Source organism: Hyla sarda, chromosome 3, assembly GCF_029499605.1.
Source record: "Hyla sarda isolate aHylSar1 chromosome 3, aHylSar1.hap1, whole genome shotgun sequence".
NCBI lineage: Eukaryota > Metazoa > Chordata > Amphibia > Anura > Hylidae > Hyla > Hyla sarda.
In genome coordinates this window covers 187071752-187093058 of record NC_079191.1, presented here as the reverse complement: position 1 = coordinate 187093058, position 21307 = coordinate 187071752, and the positions used below count along the sequence as shown (strand labels likewise).

Here is a 21307-nt window from a genome sequence, read left to right as displayed (position 1 = left end):
CTTGCTTAAAATTAAAGAAGCGATCTGATTGGTTGCTATGGGCAACTCAGCAACTTTTCCTCTGGACAGGATTTTATAAATCTCCCCCCTGTGTAAATTTCTGGCCCTGATCTGAATTCTGCCTGAAAAATTGATATGTCAATCAACGAGGAAGAATCAATGAGGGAACATTTTGGATCTGTAGCAACAAATAGTGTGTGACCATAGCCTACATCAATATAAATAAACACAGTGTACAATCTGCAGCATGAAATACGCATGTCCAAAAAATATTTTGCCAGATAAAGCATAGCGCACCTTTGAACATGGTTTTCCAGTTTATTATTTTGTACTAATCTTGAGTCAAAGCTGCATTTACATTTTTAAAGGGTATTTGCAGGCAATATGTTATATAGCAAAAGGAGACAAGCAGCTTGCATGATAAATGACGACATAAGAATGAACTCCAATACCAGTTAGTAATGACGGGCATCACCAGCAGATAGCAGCAGGCACCAGAGCCCATTCTATAGACCCAGACCTAACATTTGATGTATAGATACATCAAATGTTGGAGGATATACTGAATCTTTTCACACAAAATGATAAATCCTTTTGCTTAGCTTCTTCTGCTCTACAGCATGCAACCTGCAGCTCAGACTGAATCCGCAACCTGACAGTTAACCCTTTTATTTAACAAGGTTTTAGGGTACATATAAATTATTGCAAAATTTATAAAAATATTTTGTGGTACAGATATGAAAATAGTGATTTTTATAATTCTTTGATTTATTTCTTATACTGTTCACACTTTACAATAACCTAAAAATTAAATCTTTATGTTAACATGGTTGTGTGGAGAGACCTGTCAAAGGTTTTGATCAGCCCGACTCTCAGCGATTAGATGACCACCGATCAGGAGACTGTGCAGGGATCAACACAATAATACTTCCTGGCTCTCCCTGAGCTTTGTCTCGCTGCTCCATAATAAGTCTATGACGAAGAATGCACAGAGTTGCGGAGTAGAACGTGCTGCCGCATGCTTTTTCTTGCTAGTTCCCCTGATCAGTGGGGGTTTCAGCACAGAGACCCCGAACATAAAAACTTTTGACATAAGAAACATTTTTAAATGACAGGTACACTATAACCCTTTCTTGCCAAAGAGATTTACATTTTTATCTCCTTCAAAGAGATATAAAATATTTGCCTTTTTATCAGCAAAGCCATATTAGTTCAAATAATTTACCGCTGTCGGGACTCCTATAGTGGCAAATATTGTTACAATATACATGAATTTAAAAAAAATTAAAAAAATACCGGAGACTAGGAAAATCTCAGTAAAATGTGTGGCACCTTCACATTGCCATTCAAATAACCATAGTACCAATTATTGGTGATCACGCTCATCTTAAACACTTTTACCCATCCGTTTAAAAGTTCAGTAGCAGCACGGACTTAACACATTTGATTAATAAAGAGAAAGTGATTACAAGGCTCACATACTTGGCTGAAATAGTTTCATCTGTTTTCCATGACCTATGCCATTTGGCAGATGCAATGTCACTTGATCACCAGGTACATCTTGCGTTTTTTCACATAAGACGGGAGATACTGCATCCTTCATGGAGATCATCTGTATCTTATTGCCACTCACAGCTACTTCAGATTCCTTTGAACAGATACTTGTTTCTGCCTTACTAACACCTGGAGACTTTCTAGGTGATGCCACACAGTTTTTGGGATTTATATGATTTTGTTTAGAGCCTATACTTTCTAATGGGCTTGAAACAGAAGGAGTTAGTGAATGTATAGTTTTTCTCTTTTTCACTCTGCATGTTTCCTGCAGTGAGATACCCATAGATCTTCTTTTGCGGGAGTGTTTGTCTGTTGAATTAAGTGGCGGGGGACTGGGTGACCTTCTTGGCGCCATAGTCAGTGAAAACCTATTCAGTTTACTATGTTTGCTGTTTAAATCTGAGGAAGTAAAATAGTCTTCAAAGTTAGAAAAAGCGTCAGAGTCAGTATTGCATGGTGATACAGATGACCTTGCTTCTTCCTTCACAGCTTTATTTTTGGCAAACTTCAGATTTGGAAGTGGAACTTCAGATTTAAAGCTACGGCGACCTGTTTTCTTGGACTGTTCATTTTCTTTACACAATGCAATAAGTCTATTTGCCATAGCTGAATAGTCCTGGCCTGAGATTCTGTCCTTTTCAGAAGTCTCCGAAAATGCATCACTCCCACTGTCATTGTCAGTTGTGCTATCTGAAGCTTTTACTTTTTTATTCTTTTGGTCCTTATATGAAATCTGTACTCCCAAGTTTGTAGTTTCTCCATTGACAGCATCAATACTGAGTTTAGAAACCGCTGTATTTGCTAATGGTGTAAAATTCCCATCCAGGGTTTCATTCACAGGAAGGAGTGATGCACTATCATTTACAATGTTATCAGCAGCAAGTTTGAAGCGATTTGATTTCCGACTCTTGACTTGAGTTTGTGATCGCCTCTTTTCTTTTTTAGGACTAGATTTACTTTCCTCAGTTTTTAGATGCGACAAAGCTGATTTTGAAGCAACTGAATCATGTGGGTCTTCCTTAACTACTTGGATGATATTATTGCTTGGAGTGCTAAGAAAACTGTCTCCCTTCAAGACACTTTCAAAAAGTTCATCATAACTAGTGTTAAGTGAGCTAGTGTCATTCTCTAAAAAAGGAAACAGAATAGTGATTAGACATTTGAAAATAAGGGTTAAAGGAATAGTCCGGTATAGATTATTCTTGTTCTATCCTGCCTGGGCTGCAAAAAAAGTGAAAATAAAGTTCACTTACCTTCCTACGTTCCCCCAGAGCTCTGCTACAGCTGGTCGGTCGGCCGGGCTGTCTTCTTCCTACTTCTCTTAGCCCAGAACGTCACACAGCGATTCAGCCTTTCACCGGCCGCAGCAATATCCCACCTCAGCCTGGGATAGACTGAAGCACTGTGTGAAGTTCCGGGCTAAAGGAAGTAGGAAGCAGACAGCCCGGCCGACCAATCAGCTGTAGCGGAGCTCCGGGGAACGTAGCAAGGTAAATGAAAGTTTATTTTCACTTTTTATGAACCCCGGGCAGGATAGAATAAGAATAGTCTATACTGTACTGTTCCTTTAAAGAGGATTTATATTTACTGAACATCATTCAAAAAAAAATAATAATAATAATTTGATACAATGTTAGAACATTATCACTTCAGCGGTTACTGAGGAACTGACAGCCGGTTCCCCCACACTAAATCCAATATAGTGCAGGTAAAGCAGATTAAAATTTACATATAACACACCCAGATCATTGCCGCTGTTCCAGAAATACACCCAATATTAGCCTGCATTGCTAGTATAGTAGTTAACCCCTTTTGCGCAATGGACGCAGAAACTTGCATACCCAGCATCCTCTGTCCTCTCTGCTCCCATATGCTCGCCCATCTCCCGCTCACATGGGCAAAGGGGACGTCACGACCCCCGCACCCAGCATTCGGAACAAAATGTTGCGAACGCTGGGGCAGTGGAGTATCCCGTTAATATGCGCAATGTGGGCGGTCATAGGGGAGCAAAGGTGAAAGAGGCAGGGATGATGTGAATGCCTTCATTGCGCAAAGGGGGTTAAATTACTATACTAGCAATGCAGGCTAAAACCGGCTGTATGCCAGGAACAGCGGCACCGACCCACGTGAGTATTTTTGTTGCAGAACCTGCACCAATATTTCACAAAAATGTACAATGTTAGTCAATGCGGTTTTAACTCAAAGTGGGGCAAAAAGTACATAGTGCAGACTTCTTAGCATGATCGGTCAGTGATTTTATGACAGAAATAAATGCTAAAATCCATAAAACACTGAAGCTTCACTACAGAATAATATTAATAACCATATACCACTAAAGTTAAACTGCAGAATTTATAGGAGATTGGGTCAACTCACTATGTACATCAGCTTTTTCTTCTCTAAAAGCTTCATTTACTTTTATAAATCAGTATTTCCCTTCAAATTTATTTACTATAAAACTTACAACAGATGAACAAATTCAAGAGGCAGCGAAAACATCTAAAAATCTTTTTAGATAATCCATGGCTTTATATTCATCCTACTATCCAGTCACTAAAATGTAATTTTACCTCCATGGATTAATCTAACATGGTACATAAAGTCTAAAATATAATATAAAAAAAAAAAAAAAAAAAAATTATATATTATATATATAATAATAAATATATTATTATATACATATACATACACACACATATACTATATTAAGGATCTTAGTGCTCAACAATACAACTTTTTGTGTGTTCAAATTATGTTATTTACTGTGCAACACAAAACAGGCTACCTTTACAGGAAATCTCCAGGTGCATACAGTACACATTTTTATCCCCAATCACCTGATTGAGGCCAAAAATAAAATTGCCATTTTGGCCTCCTTTTGTGTGGTTTCCATTGGTGTTTGTTTTTCTGCTGGATGAAACAAAGCAGATCTCTGCACTATTTCATAGAGCAGGATCCTGTAAAAACCTGCATAAAGTATTTAACAGAGGTCTATGAATGACAGATGCCACAGGTATGTGTCGGGGGAGCCCTTAACATGTACCCCTGTCGACCACCACAGAAAAATGTAAGGAATTTGCTGCACTACCATTAATAGTGTTTTTTCTTAAAATGGCACTGTCATTAATAAAAAGGGTTTATCCAGGATTAGTAAAACAAAGCAAATTTTTTCAAAAACAGCATTACACCTTTCCTCGGGTACTGTGTTGTACTGATGCTCAGTCCTATTAAAGTAAATTAAGCCAATATGATATACCACACACAACCTGGAAGAATTTTGTCCTGTTTTCTATTCATAGATAACCCCCCTTAGCCCATTTCAGAATTCTGACATACCATGTGGCGAATCTGTCATGATGGAAGGACTATTTCCAAGTGTTGGTTTGAGCGATGAAAAGTCAAATGTCTGTGACATTTGAGAAGCTGTAAATAAAAACAATGTTTATTTTACAATAAGGACAATTTAAATAAGCAAAAACATTTGTGATAGAGGGTGGTTTAGTAGTTTACATTGGTACATTTATTGACTTGTAATACCACGTCCACGTGTTTGGGACAACTCCTTTATACTATGATATCTATATGGAAACATTAGTATTTTTGATTACAGATTAATTGATCACTAGTGTTTATACAAACAAATCATGGCAAGGATAATGCTTGGAATAATAAAAATACATACTTCGGTAATAACCGTATAGATTCATTTTTTATTAGTAAAAAGGGAAATTTGTAAAATGAGTAAAATTTATTTATTTGGGGGGAGGGGCTTAGCCACATTTAAAAAAAACTGCAACTTTTTCAAAAAAGTCGCAATGATAAATTCCTGACCACTGCATCCGCTAACTCTAATTTCACTAACAGTGATTTCTATCAAATCTGCTGTACATTAAAAAGCGTACACAATGCATGTGTGACTTTATAGCCCAAAACCACCGCAAAAAAAAAAAAAGTAAATCCCTTGATAAATTTAACACTACCCTTTAATGAAGTGGTGGGAGGACCTTAATTTGATCTCATGGGATTATAATTTCATGCAATGGGTGGTCCCTTTCCTGGTTTACAGTGTTATTTGATTCCAACGTATTACTTTTTGTATTGTATACAGCCAGGGTCACACAGGAAAGAAATAGATATCGCTCGATCCCTACTAAATAGTACAGGGGATCAAAAAGGAATGTTGTCAGGAAACAGGCCAAGAATATACACCAAACCATGCAAAGATCTTTATTGGAACACTATAGAATCTTATCTCAGGCAAGTGGAGTGACTGTAGCTGCCTTAAATATACAGGTGATTGGAAAGGGCAGGATTTGGATACGTGCTCTGGCCCTTTAAATATCAGGAAGGAAGAGCACACAAAAAGCAGGACGTTGAAGTGACAACAGCAAATGCACAGCAGTGAAGAGAAACAGTAAGCAGGCAGCATGGATTAAAGGTAACCTGGTGGCTGTGCATGCTGGAAGCACTAGTATGCCGGCGGGAGAGGTCCACCAGCATTAGTGTGCCAGTAGTGGGCATCAGAAAGCAAACTTTTTTTTGTAAGCAATGGGTTTTCCCTATAAAAGTCATTAATTTTATGGACACAAAAAAGTCCTTGATGTTACAGCTGGCAACATTACCCCATGACGCTGAACACTGGAGAATACAAAAATAAATGTGTATTTTTCAATATAACTATAGACTAGCCAAGACTAGCCAAGAATAAGAAAAATAAGAAAAACTTCTTTATAGCAGGATTGCCTCCTTCAAATACAACTGTAAACTAACTTCTGACATGCAAAACAAACTTATTTTCGTGAGTAAGCAATGCAAGCTTTTCTACCTGTAGGAGATAAATTTTCCCGTTTATTCTTCATCTCCTGAATCCTCCTTTCCATGGCATTGCATCGATCTGCAACAATTGCTTTTGGGCTATACAGTAATGTCCCATCATCTTCAAATGATAAAAGAGGGATATCTGTATAGGAAGAAAAAAGGGATTTTATTAAAGAAAAAATATATATATATATTTGATATCTCATGCAGTAAAAATACTTAAGAAAAAATTAAACAGCAGCACATTTTGTACCAATATCTTATTTTGGGCTTTCTTCCTCAAGGTTTTAGAAATGTTGGTTTAACCCCTTTAACAGCTGCGGTTCCCTTAGATGTCATGGTCAAGAGGGTTTGTTGCAGACTCCATCGCTGCATCCAGTTCCTTCTACAGAAGCCTCTGACACGATAAGCAGAAGGGAGCTGGATGAGCTTCTGGGAGGGGGGGGATGCTCATGCTCTGCATGATAGAGCATATCAGGATGCCATTATACAATACCCAGAGCTTTTAAAATTGGTGCCTGCCCATGCTGAAGTGATGCAGCGCCCTACACAGGGATGTTGGTACATGCAGCTTCAGAATCTGCTCCCAAAACTTCCAAGGAGCAAGCTGTTCCAACGGCTGGTGGCAGGCCAGGACAGCAGGAAGCATACTTTGGTACCACAGCACCAGACTCAAACAGCTGATCTTTGGGATTGCTGGGCGTCAGATCCCCACCGATCAGATATTGACATATGGGCTTTTAAGGACAGAATTTTAGATTCCCAGAGTTTTATGTTGTCCTTATAGGCTACACAACTGTAACCCTGAATGTATATGTCAAGGCAGCAAAACAAACGGATATCTAAAATGCAAAAACCTGGAGACCCCGAATGTGAACCCTTACGGACAATTTCAGAGACAACTCACCAATAGATACTTTTCGATCATCAAGGTCTTTACACATTTTATCAAACTTTCGTGCAAGTCGCCTGTCGTTTTCTGGTGTTTTCTCAACAAAATCCTTCGGCTGCATACATTTTCTCTGGAGGAAATGTGAACTTTTTAGAGACAGTATAAATCCATTACTTGTAAAAGTCAATAAATTAAACCTTGTGCAGAAAATCATTTGAGCAGATGGCCATAGCAACCAATTAATCTGATTGGTTTCTATAGGCAACTGGCCCACTGTTCCATTGCACAAGGTGTGTTCAATCTCCCCCTGTATGTAAGCAAGAGCACCACAATGCCTGGCATCCAATTCAAAGCAGAAAAGAAAAATAAACTCTTGTTATCCTGACCAATTGCCGTGCACACAATATAACCCATTAAACCATTCATCATGCATCCTGGGACCAGTCTTCTCGGGATTGATAAATGGACACCCCCACCAACTTATTATCCCCAATTCTATAGAAAGGGGGAGAACATTTTGAAATGGAAATACCTTATTAAGGATGAAGTCAAACTTTGACATGTTTAATAGAAGTATAATGCAAGGTCATAATTCTATATGGCAATATATTGCTGCCAGTGCTTATGAAATTCATAGGCAATTGTTAAGAGCATACATTATTTCTGGACATCTTTAGAAGCTCGTTAGCAGGCAAGTGACAAATGTCAGCATTGTGATCAGCCATGGCCTACACAGGCTGGTAAACAAGTGTATTGGTTAAGGTCTTACTGAGGGGAGAGGGGAGTATTGGAACACTCCAAGAAGGAGACATGGAAAGATTGTTATACAAGTCCTTGTGGTAAGTTGCTATGTTAGGGCATGAACTACCAGTGCAGTAACAGGAAGTGGTTAAGAAAAAACATTTCACACTCACCATTTACAGTTGGATAGAAACACCAGGCTAAGTCTTTTAAAGAAAAACTCTCACCCTGATCCCCCACACTAAATGCAATACACTGGGTTATAGGGTGGGTGACCAGGAATACAGAGAGGGGTCACTATAATCGGTGCCCTGGTCCCCGAGACACTGGCTGGCAAAGTTCCCCTTCTGAGTTCAGAGAATTGCTAGCGAGAGGTGGGGCCCCACCAGCTGCCGCCCTTGCTTCTTACCGTCTTCTTAAACAGCCATCCCCTTAATTAGCATATTTATATTCAGCGACTCCACGTCCTAGTAACGTGAGTTGCATGTCATATGAGCACTGCGCTCCGTCGTTAGAGCGCATGCGCCGGCAGTTTACATACAGTTCTCACGTGACTGCTTTCAGCAGTGAGAACTCTCACATCATCAGGACACGAGAGCTGTATGCAATCTGTCAGCACATTCGCTCTACTGACCGAGCGCAATGCTCACGTGACATGCGACTCACGTTACTAGGACATAGAGTCTCAGAATATGAACATGCTAATTAAAGAGGAAGGCTGATTAGGAAAACAGAAAGAAGGAGAGGGCGGCCAGCCGGCAGGGCACCACTTCCCTGCACAATTCCTTCAGAATGGGAACTTTGCCAGCCAGTGTCTCGGGAACCAGGGCACCGATTATAGTGACCCCTCTTTGGATTCCTGGTCATCCACCCTATAACCCAGTGTATTGGGTTTAGTGTGGGTGATCAGGATGACAGTTTTCCTTTAAAATATGTTAATATATTGCATCCAATGTCTGTCTAAGGCATAAGTACACTAGGCAATCAAAAATGTGAACTCCTGACCAGGGCCGGCGTCATCTATAGGTGAGATAGGCAGTCGCCTTGGCGAGTGGTTGCAGGGGGCGTGCCCCTCCCTTGTGGCGGTGGTGATTGGTGTGGGAGGGGGCGTGTCCCTCATTGTGGTGGTGGGAGATGATTGGTGCATCTGTTCATGCACCCTTGTCCATGACACATCTCTTGTCCATGACTCATGGACTAGCCTGATGCTGCTGCAGAACTGCTTAGTGTCCCAATAGGTATGGGGACCCCCTAGTGGTGGGATTTTCAGGAGCAGTTTTCTTTATTAAATATTCAAAAAAAATTAAATAACCATATTACATAAGGTCTTTAATTTTCATCAGTAACAACATATAAAGAGTTTTTGGATCTGACAATAAACAACAAACAAAGATTACTTGGAGCTTTGTCCCTTTCTGAACATAAACTTAACCCCTTAAGGACTCGGGCTTTTTCCATTTTCTCATTTTCAATTTTTCCTCCTTAACTTTAAAAAATCTCTTTAAAATTTTCACCTAAAATTCTATATGATTGCTTATTTTTTGGGTCACTAATTCTACTTTGTAATGACATTAGTCATTTTACCCAAAAAAATCGACGGTGAAACGGGAAAATCAATGTGCGACAAAATTGATGAAAAAACACTTTTGTAAGTTTTGGGGGCTTCCGTTTTTACACAGTACATTTTTCGGCAAAAATGATACCTTATCTTTATTCTGTAGGTCCATACGGTTAAAATGATACCCTACTTGTATAGGTTTGATTTTGTATCACTTCAGAAAAAAATCAGGAATACATGCAGGAAAATTTATAAAATGGTCACCTTCTGACCCCTATAACTTTTTTAATTTTTCTGTGTTCAGGGTGCTATGAGTGCTCAATTTTTGCGCCGTGATCTGAAGTTTTTAGCGGTACCATTTTTGTTCTGATCAGACTTTTTGATCACTTTAGTGGTATAAAGAGTGATCAAAAATGCGCTATTTTGGACTTTTTTTGCACGTACGCCATTGAACGTGCGGTTTGAAAAGCGGTATATTTTTATAAATCGGACATTTCCGCACGCGGAGATATCAGATATGTTTATTTTTATTTACACTTTTTTTTTTATTCTTGGAAATGCCGGGTGATTCAAACTTTTATTAGGGGAAGGGATAATTGAAAGGGTTAATGATTTTTTTTACACTTTTCTTATGCAGTATTATAGCTCCTATAGGGGGGGGGGGCTATAACATTGCATTAACTGATCTTTAACACTGATTGATCCATTCCTATGGAGATGCATCTATCAGTGTTTTCGGCGATTGAATGCTCAAGCCTGGATCTCAGGCTTGAAGCATTCGTTCGGCGATCAGACAGCACAGGAGAAGGTAAGAAGACCTCCTCCTGTGCTACAGCTGTTCGGGATGCCGCGATTATACCGCGGCGATCCCGAACAGCTCCCTGAGCTAGCCGGGCACTTTTACTTTCGTTTTTAGCCGCGATCAGTGCCACGCGCTATTAGAGGCGGGTCCCGGCTTCACTATGACGCTGGGCCCGCCGCAATATGATGCGGGGTCACCGTGTGACCCCGCGTCATATCGCAGGACCGGGACCCAGGACATACTCCGGTGAAAATTTGTTATTTTTTAAATCAACTGGCGCCAGAAAGTTAAACAGATTTGTAAATTACTTCTATTAAAAAATCTTAATCCTTCCTGTACTTATTAGCTGCTGAATACTACAGTGGAAATTATTTTCCGTTTGAAACACAGAGCTGCCTGCTGACATCATGAGCACAGTGCTCTCTGCTGACATCTCTGTCCATTTTAGGAACTGCCCAGAGTAAAAGGAAATCCCCATAGCAAACATTTGCTGTTCTGGCAGTTCCTAAAATGGACAGAGATGTCAGCAGAGAGCACTGTGCTCATGGTGTCAGCAGATATAGCACCCGAAATTCCCCCATCGTGTAAGCCGTGCGCTAGAAACACCAGCCCGCCGCATCCCCATAACCCCCCTTCCAATCCTACTGCTGGGTCAGCGCGCGGGAGACCCCTCTCATCCACTCGCTGCTTGTAAATTACAGAAGCACCGAGGCACTGAAGACTGCTACCTGTAAGTGCCTCAGCCCCTTTATGTGACAGTTGTGTCACGGCCCCTGTATGTGTCACAGCCCCTGTATGTGACAGTTTGGGGTATTGAATGTGAGATAGATATATATATATATATATATATATATATACATATATATACATACACACACATATACACATACACACACACATTCTTGCATCCAGCTGTTGCAAAACTGCAAATAGGAATGCTGGGAGTTGTAGTTTTGCAACACCTGAAGGCACCCTGGTTGGGAAACACTGAGTCATGGTATGGCGATATTGTTCTTTTCTGGTATGGCAGTGTTATGTAGTCATGGCATGGTGGTATGTTGCTGTTCTGGTATGGTGTTATTCAGTCACTGTATTGCAGTATTGTTCTGTCCTGGTATGGTGGTGTTATTCAGTCACGCTATTGCAGTATTGTTCTGTTCTGGTATGGTGTTATTCAGTCACTGTATTGCAGTATTGTTCTGTCCTGGTATGGTGGTGTTATTCAGTCACGCTATTGCAGTATTGTTCTGTTCTGGTATGGTGTTATTCAGTCACTGTATTGCAGTATTGTTCTGTCCTGGTATGGTGGTGTTATTCAGTCACACTATGGCAGTATTGTTCTGTTCTGGTATGGCATTGTTATTCAGTCACTGTATAGAGGTATTGTACTGTTCTGGTATGGTATGGTAATGTTATTCAGTCACGGAATGGAGATAGTGTTCTGTTCAGGTATGGAAGTTTTATTCATCGTATGGTGCTATTTTTCACAAATAGGGGAACACATTTTCACAGACAGGACCAAAAGTAAAAAATTTTAAACCAAAAGCCTGGGGAGGTTCCGCAGCAGAAAATCCTTGCACCAGCCCTGCCCCTGACCATCTCACCTATTATGTGTTAATATAGAGTTGGTCCAGATTCCCATAATCAGAAATTAGCCAGTAATGACCTAGAGATGGTTATTCAGTTCAAGCTAATCTTGAGATCGTGATAAAAGCTGATTTTACTTACTTTTTTCTTAGCAAGTTGAGGTAAGCCATTTGTGTTTATTGCATGGTATACAGATTCTTCTACATGTACAGCTGTCTCTCGACACCTGTAAAAGATTTAAGTAAGGTCTTCAGTTGTGTCATGTAGAAAGGAATCAAGTCTGGCACTGCCACCACCAAAACACATGTAGGTAATCCTTAAAAAGAAGCGGTCCTCAACAGGTGATAACATGCAGATGCACTTAGCAACTTGTGAAGGTGCTCAGCCAATGTAAATATTCAAGCAAACTACCCGACTGTTAAAAAGAATAGTATATGGGTGGCACAGTGCTGGGTCTTCTAGTCCAAATGGCAATCTGAGTTCTCAGCTAACTCAGGGACCTGACCCTGGTGCCATAAAACTCAAATGTGCAAGAAAAGAAAAAGCAGGTGACATTACAGTTTTGGTAAAGTAAGGGGTTTTATCATGAAGATAAATTGATAACTGATAAACTGATGCATTACATGAAGTTAAAGCAAATCATGCACAGGATACTGTACATATGTGTAAATACAAGTAATTATCAGAAATCATTTTTTTTTAAAGGTATTCCTACCAATATACAAAAAACAAGAAATAATCCAGCAGTTTCAAAAGAACAACGACTTTATTTTCAAAGCTTATAGAATAAAATCTTGCAACAGCTTTACAACACAGAAGACCGCATCTTGATGCGTTTCGAGTGCATGTGCTCTTTGTCAAAAGATACACAGACTTGCACACAACGTGGTTAAATGCTAACATACACAGATGCACTTGATTAAAAGTTAATTCTGAGCCAGCCTCTAAATAGGGGGAAGGAGCTACAGTACATGGCAATACACGTAAAACAATATAGACTGGATACTGTGTTTTCTGCTTGTTGCCATGGGATAAATCCTGTAGACAGTTTTCTCGTCTGGTCAGGTATGTTGCTCAGTTCTCCTCATATATAGTAAATATACAGCCGCAGACTGCAGCATACAGCTGTTACTCTTCATAACATTCATTATGAGGGTGTCTAGTTGTAACTGAATATTCACTGGCCAGGATGAGGTAAATATACATCATATACTATTATATAGTATAACTACTATTATGAAGAAAAGATTCTAAATACAGCACAGGAATGAGTTTCTATACCAATGACTGCTGGGAAAGGAAGTTCAAAGCATCTTGGAGTAGGAACTCCGACCACCACAGATTTTATACAAAAAGGGGAGTGGATAAAAAGAAGGAAGAGACAAGAAAATAGGCTCATGTCTGCATTAGTTTTAAGAGTTTTTTTCTCAAGGCTTCATTCACAAAACGAAATTTCAGAGCGGAATCTGGCCGAAAAATTCCTGGAAATTACTTTGCAGGAAACCTATTGTTTTCAATTAGATTCTGCTGTGCACATGGTGGAAACAGAGTGTCACACTGCCTCTCAGCTTCAAAATTTCTGAGAGGAAGAGGATAGCAGATTGAGACCGTAGAGGGACACCAGGGGCAGGGCGGGAATGTTAGCGTTAAGTACAGTTTATATATATATATATATATATATATATATATATATATGCTGTTTATATGCTGGAAAAGGTTATAAAAAATAAAAAAGTAAAAAAAATTGTAAAACCCTCCCACTGGATAACCCTTTTAGGGTCTATTCACATGTACAGTGTTCTGAACACATTTGATGTGCAAGATTTGAAGCTGTGTTCAGTCATTTAGTTTACACTGAAATCTACAGCATAAAATCATGCACATCAAATATGCACAGTATACTGTACATGAGAATACATCCTAAGGGTAGGGTCACACACGGCACATCCACATCGTATTTGACACTGCGGATGCGCCGCCATTAGTCACAGAGCAACTGAAGAGGGAGCTCTCTGCAGCTTTTTGTGTCCGCTTGTAGCGGCAGATTTCCCCGCCGGCAGTCACAAGCTGACACACACAGCTACAGGGAGTAGGGATCTCACTCTGCAGTCCCTCTGTGTGGGGAGAAGCTGTTTTAGAGTACCCCAATGACTTGTGGTTCAGGCAGCATAAAAGTTATGGACAGCTTTAAAAAGCACTGCTGCCCCTGGTTCTAACGATTGCTGAAGGTTCTAGTGGTCAGACAAGCACCAAAAAAAGTGTAACGCCTCAGTTATCAATGTGTCAGTATCAACTATTTCCTTTTCATTACTAATAAATAAACCCAAATAAACTGAAACCACATCTAAACCATCAACAAACTTGTTGATAGACATACCACTAACATGGTGAAGCATCTTTAATGCAATAGGAATTTAAGGGGGTATTCTGGTAAAAAACAAATGTTTTCAAATCAGCGGGTGCCAATAAGTTAAATAGATTTGTAAATTACTTCTATTTAAAAATCATAATCCTTACAGTACTTAGCTGCTGCATACTACAGAGAAAGTTATGTAGTTCTTTCCAGTCTGACCACAGTGTTCTCTGCTGACACCTCTGTTCTTTTCAGGAACTGTCTAGAGCAGAAACAAATCCCCACAGCAAACCTCTTCTGCTCTGGACATTTCCTGACATGGACAGAGGTGTCAGCAGAGAGCACTGTGGTCAGACAGAAAAACAACAACTCAACTTTCAGCCATGTTTTTTGCTTTTGGTCTTCGGTTATGTTTGTACTGAGTATTTTGAGCCATATTTTCACATTCTCTGTGGGGGGGATTTATCAAAACCTGCCCAGAGGAAAAGTTGTCCAGTTGCCCATAGCAACCAATCAGCTCGCTTCTTTCATTTCTAACAAGGCCTCTGCAATATGAAAGAAGTGATCCGATTGGTCGCTATGGGCAACTGGGCAACTTTTCCTGTGGACAGGTTTAGATAAATCTCCCCCTGTGTTCCTACTTAACCAGCCTAAAATACTGTGTGTTATTATAGCTTTACATTGCAATTCTTTGCTATCTCAGCAGCAGCTCTGCATGGTCCAAAAATCTACTACAATTACTACATTTCTTGTACCACAATTCTTGTAAATGGGATCTCTCACACTATAAAATATTAGTGTAATGTGCAAACATAGCAATGCATTAACTCCTGGTTACTAAAATGGAAAGAAATGGTTTCAATTGTAAAATAAATCCTTACTTATTTTTTGTTATATTAAGAGCAATACTTACTTATCCACCCAAAGGACAGACACCAGTTTAACTTTACTTTTGACCGCCTTGTCCCATGTACTTTGACTGCCATCTTTAAAAACGACGTGAGTTACTTGCTTATTAAATGTTTTTGAAACCTAAAAAGATACAAAGTGCCAAAATACATAAGTAAAAAGAGCCTTAATGCTTACAAATGATGTATGAAATATATCTACACATCCCCTAGTTCACTAGTTCTGAGAATACTTTACCACATGCTCTCTGCAGTATCCATGAAGCACAGACCAGAAGCAGCAAGAAAACAATGGGGGAGATCAAAACCATTAAGGAAGACCGCTGCAGTTACCCATAGCAACCAATCAGACCTCTTGTTATTTCAGAGGCCATTTTAAAAATAAAGCAATATCATTTTTGCTATGGGCAACTGCACAGCTCTTTCTCTACACAGGTTTTGATAAATCCCCCCCCCCCCCACAATAATAAAAGGTATGTATCAAAAGTACTTGCAGAACATTTCCATTAAAGGAGATATGCAGCGTAACACTTTTATGTCCCCCTGCGCCCGGGCTGCAAAAACAAATAAAACAAACTTTAACTCACCTTCCTACGTTCCCCTGGTATCGGCATCCCATTCCTCTGCTGCTCTGTGCTTCTAAGCTTTAAACGTCACGCTGTGGTCAGTGTATCACCGGCCGCAGCAATGTCACACCTCGGCTGGTGATAGGCTGAGTGAACTGTCATGTAAGGATCCAGACCGAGCTCCTTACATGACAGTGCGCTTAGCCTTTCACTGGCCGATGCGTGACATTGCTGCGGCCTGCGATGACGTTTTGAGCCTAAGAAGCATGGAGCCGAGCAGCAGCGGAGGAACAGGACACCGATACCAGCGCAACGGGGGAACTTAGGAAGGGGAGATAAAGTTTGTTTTATTTGTTTTTGCAGCCCGGGCACAGGTGGACATAAAGGTGTTATGCTGCATATCTCCTTTAAAAGAAAGGACAGGACTAATATGTATGTTACATCTATTGTATACATTACTAAAATAGATACTCAACATAGAACTGTTCCTCTGTGCTGTCTACTCACACCACTCTCAAGGTGTTTCTATCACACTGTGTGATGTCAGGGGAGTACAGTATAGAATAAAACATAGCACATTGACTAATACATTGGATAAAGTATCAATAAATCATAACCCACTGACTCATACGTTGGATAAAGTCACAACGAGAAACTGACAAGGTCCCTGATACTTAGAACCCATATAAATGTGTGGTGCGTGAGTATCTGCTGTACTTTTTATAGTTCTTTTCTGTCTGACCACAGTGCTCTCTGCTGACACCTCTGTCCATAGCAGGAGAGGTTAGTTATGGGGATTTGCTCCTGCTCTGGACAGTTCTGGACATGGACAGAGGTGTCAGCAGAGAGCACTGTGGTCAGACAGTAAGTAACTATACAACTTCCTCTTGTGTATACAATGGTTGATTAAGATTTTTTAATGTACAAATCTGTGTAATTCTCTGGCACCAGTTGATTTGAAAGGATGTTTTCCTCTGGAGTACTCTAACACGTATAGCTTGACAGAAAGACGAGACAGAAAGGATATGATAAACTTTTACATACATAAAGAGAATGAAAACCGTAAAGGAGGATAGTATATTTTAAAGAAGAAAATTTACCGCAAGAGGACAAAGTTTTAAATTAGAAGGTCAAAGGTTTGTGCAGTAATATCAGGAAGTATTACTTTACTGAGAGTAGTGGATGCATGGGATAACCTTCCTGCAGTAGTGGTAGCCGCAAGTACAGTGAAGAGAGTTTAAAGTGTATTTAAAAAACTCTTGACATGTTCTAGATACATGTCAAGGGTTTTGATCAGTAGAGGTCTGAGTGTTCAGATGCCAACCAATTGTTGGAACGAGCAGGGAGACCGAGACAATACCATAGACTTAAATGTAAGTTTGTCTTGCTTAGCGCTCTCTTCTCAGAGATAGTTCTGCCTACTGTTCGCAGTGTGAACACCCAGACCCCAACTGATCAAAACATTTGACAAGACTCTATGACATGTCAAAATTAAATTTTTTTAGTTTTATTTTTTTAAGTGACCGTGCCCATATAAAATGAGTAATCCAGGTTTCATAAACTTTTCACTATCATGCCTGTGATGCCAAGTTATGTCTTAAGTGCTTTACTTGCCTTACATATGTGGGTTGGATCAACCCATTTTTTGTGATTTCTTGTTCCCTCTATGGTCAGCATGTCTCTGGATGACTGTTGTCTCGAGTCTTTCCCAGGATCCTGTTCAGCTCGAGATAACAGCTAATAACAGTGGGCCTCTTCTTGTCTTCGCCGACAAGCCAGCCCCCTGATGACCTGTGCGGTCCAGCTCTACATGCTGCCACCCCTGTGATCAGTCATCCAGACACCAAAGGAATGCTGAACATGGAAGTCTAGACTAAAATATTATATATATATATAGCAACATAGAGAATGAAAGTGTGGCACCAACCCGAAACTGAGTTATTCGCTGCTGTCAACATGTTTTCTACAATAAGTATTTAAAGGACAACGGTAGTGCAAGACTTTTATGTATTCCTGTGCCCGGGCCTCAAAAATAAACAGAGTAAACTTTAACTCACCTTCCTACGTTCCCCCATCGGTCCGGTACAGCGGTGCTAACCTTATTCAAATTCCTGGGGACGGGGATGCCGCAGAGCCATTGGTGTATCACCGGCCGCAGCGATGTCCCATCCCGGTCGGTGATAGGCTGAGCCCTCTGTCAAGTAAGGAGCTCTGGCTTGCTTCTTACATGACAGTGGACTCAGCCTATCACCGGCCGGGGTGGGACATCGCTGCGGCCGGTGATACGTCAACGGATCTGCAGTGTCCCCATCCCCAGGAAGTTGAATGAGGTTAGCACCGCTGTACCGGACCGACGGGGGAACGTAGGAAGGGGAGTTAAAGTTTACTCTGTTTATTTTTGAGGCCCGGGCACAGGAATATATAAAAAGTGTTCCACTAAAGTTGTCCTTTAAGAAGAACTCTGCATCAAGCGAGGGCAGCACTTTCATTTTCTATGTCCATACGTGCTTTACCCCTTACCATGGATTGGTACCGTTTCACCACTGCTAATTGAAAGTACAGTGTTTAGAGTAGTGCCAGACTATGGCTGGCATTTATCATTGTAGGTGTAAGTGAAGCATTTTTCTACACCTTTTTTGTGTGCTGGAGATGTGTAGGAGAACCAAATGTATTAAATGGTCACAGAGCATTTGATACATTTTGTGCAGGTCACATTTTCTGAACTCTCTCTCTTCACATACAGCAAAAAGCTAAGCTAACTCTGGGCTGTTGTAGTTTTAGAGACTTTTCAGTGGCTTTGCGCCTTTTTTGCACCTTTTCACAAAAAGGTGCAGTTCATGAAACTCATCCATATCATGTGTATTGCCAAAATCAGTGGATTGTAACTCAAATCAGCAGAAATGTGTAAACAAAAAGGCGCAAATAAACCCTGCTTGTGTTTTTTTTGCACCTTTTGTAGACACAAAAGACAGTCTAAAGACAATGATAAATGTCAGCCTACATGTTTTCTGATGGACCAAATATGTATGAGATGACTAATACATGGATTTACAAAGCTACTTTGAGGTGGATCTACCCCTGCCAGACTGCACCAAAAAGACTATAACATAAAATAAAACTTTTTACATGGCCAGTGTAAATGATGAAAGATGAGCAATCATTGATAAACATGCCAATCTCGCCATTATTCAAATTTTTATTTATTTGTTGCATGACTGGTAAATGAAAAGGTTGCTTGTAGGGACACTGACTTATGAAAGCCGCAAGTGCACACCACTTGACGCTCACAGGATCCATTGCTACAAAATAACAATGCTGTCTGATCAGATCATGGACACGACTACCAGATGCTTTCCAGTAATTTAAAGTGGTATTCCAGGGATGTAAAATCATTGTGTAATAAGTCTTATAGAACAGGCTGTGTAATGGTAGGGTCACACGTGCAGCATTTTCAGCAGCTGATTTTTATACCCACTGACATCTATGAGAAGGAAAACATGCAGCAGCAAGATAAAAAAAAAAAAAAAAAAAAAAAAAACATGCAGCATAACAGTATGTAAGACCCTACTTTCAATTAAAAAAATCAAAACGTGCGCTAAGAGCCTCCATTTTGTTGACCAAGTGTGCTGCTGCCATTTTCTTTTTAAACATGTCACGGTTGGACTTTTTATTATGCTTTTAAGCGAGTGCTAGAGATGAGCGAACTTACAGTAAGTTTGATTCGTCACAAACTTCTCGGCTCGGCAGTTGATGGCTTATCCTGCATAAATTTAGTTCAGCTTTCAGGTGCTCCCGTGGGCTGGAAAAGGTTGATACAGTCCTAGGAGACTCTTTCCTAGGACTGTATCCACCTTTTCCAGCCCACCGGAGCACCTGAAAGCTGAACTCATTTATGCAGGATAGGTCATCAACTGCCGAGCCGAGAAGTTTGTGACGAATCGAATTTACTGTAAATTCGCTCATCGAGTGCCAGTCTACCTTCTTTTACCTAGAACACTTTTTCCCAACCAGGGTGCCTTCAGCTGTTGCAAAACTACAACTCCGAGCACGCCCGGACATTGACTGTATAGGCATGCCGGAAATTGTAGTTTTGCAACAGCTGGCGGCTGCGTGTTTGGGAAACACTGACCTGGAAGACCAGTTTAGACTCCTAATAACTAACAAAACGTTAAAGGGGTTGTCTGGTGCTGGTGAAGTGTGTTTTTTTTTTTTTTTTTTTTTTTTTTTTTTTTTTTTTTTTTTTTAAAGGGCTCAAGTACTAAGTACACCTACCTATCCTTTGACATTGCTCTTTTGCTTCCCAGCTCAGAAAATCAGTGGTTACAGCGTCAACCTACCTCAGGCAGCAGTAGGCTAAGTGGGCATACAGGAAATGCTGTGTGTCAGGTCCGGAGTAAAATGAAGTTTGATTGGGAGGAGGGGGCACCTGAGACTGGACCACCACCGATAAGATACTGATCATTGATTCTGCTGCATGTGGTTTGTAAAAAATAAAAATAAATTTCAGACACCCCACTTTATTCCAAAACAGTGGTCTCCGAACAGCAGGCATACAGTTAGTGCAAAACTACAACTCCCAGCATGCCTGGAAAGCCAAGGACTGTCTGGGCATACTGGGAGTTGTAGGTTTTGCAACAGCTGGAGGCCCTCTATTTGGAGACCACGGATCTAATAAGACTTTTAGATCCATATAAAAACCAATAACCATTATTGTCTGAGGTGGCAAGAATAAGAACCAGGCTGGCACCACTCACCTTGGCTCCCAGGTTAAGGAGCTGCTGTGAGAACATTTTGGAGTAATTTTCGGTTCCATTAGATGACCACACGTCTACAAAGGCTACGACTCCTGCAAAGGAAGAAGGGGGTCAGTATGTATGTCAATAGTGTGCATGATGGGGATTGTAGTTCTTCACTATATAAAACCTATGTGGCTGTTATCTGAGGTTACCTGAGAGGATGCCGCTCCTACCGCTGCCTGGTGACATGTCCATGGGTAACGCAGCTGCAGCAGACTGTCCTCCTCGCCCGCCACAGCTTCAAACCTGACTTCCGCTCCGTGACGTCATCACCCGGCGCCGCAATCTGCAGCTGTAATGTCCACATGGGACTGAGGTTTTGGGAAGTGGCCCCATAGGGAAATCTGATCGCCACATAATGTCAGTGTGTTCGGTACAGTGTACCACATACTGATCCTAGTGACATAGCTTCCCGTGTATGGAGTCTCCGCTAGTTGCTAGTATGGCGACCGTAGATTATACCGAGAGAAGTATTTAGGGAACATTATAAGCTTCCGCCTTCCGATCCATCCCTGCCGCACAGCGCTAAGAAGCTGTCTACACAGCCACTGTTTCCTTGCGGTTTACAAAAATGACCACAGCTAGCAGTTACATTGTTCACATGGTGCGGCAGTGAGGCTCTTTGGGGGAGATTTGTGCAGAGGAAAAGTTGATCTGAGTGGTTGCTATAGGCAACTGCACCACTTTTCTTCTGCACAGGTTTTGATTAATTTCCCCCTTGACATTAAAGGG

General features: G+C 40.7%; 1 protein-coding gene across 1 annotated transcript in view; it reads right to left on the bottom strand.

Moving 5' to 3' along the window:
- MCPH1 (microcephalin 1) overlaps nt 1-21028 on the bottom strand; it is a 317389-nt gene extending 296361 nt beyond the window's left edge. The window contains exons 1-8 of the mRNA XM_056565717.1: nt 20728-21028; nt 20534-20625; nt 15219-15337; nt 12094-12178; nt 7280-7394; nt 6380-6514; nt 4891-4977; nt 1483-2682 (exon numbers count right to left, since the gene is read on the bottom strand). Of these exons, the coding sequence (XP_056421692.1) occupies nt 1483-2682; nt 4891-4977; nt 6380-6514; nt 7280-7394; nt 12094-12178; nt 15219-15337; nt 20534-20625; nt 20728-20770 (1876 nt within the window). The 5' untranslated portion in view covers nt 20771-21028. The remainder of the gene's footprint in view (nt 1-1482; nt 2683-4890; nt 4978-6379; nt 6515-7279; nt 7395-12093; nt 12179-15218; nt 15338-20533; nt 20626-20727) is intronic.
- Between the last annotated feature and the right edge of the window lie 279 nt (nt 21029-21307).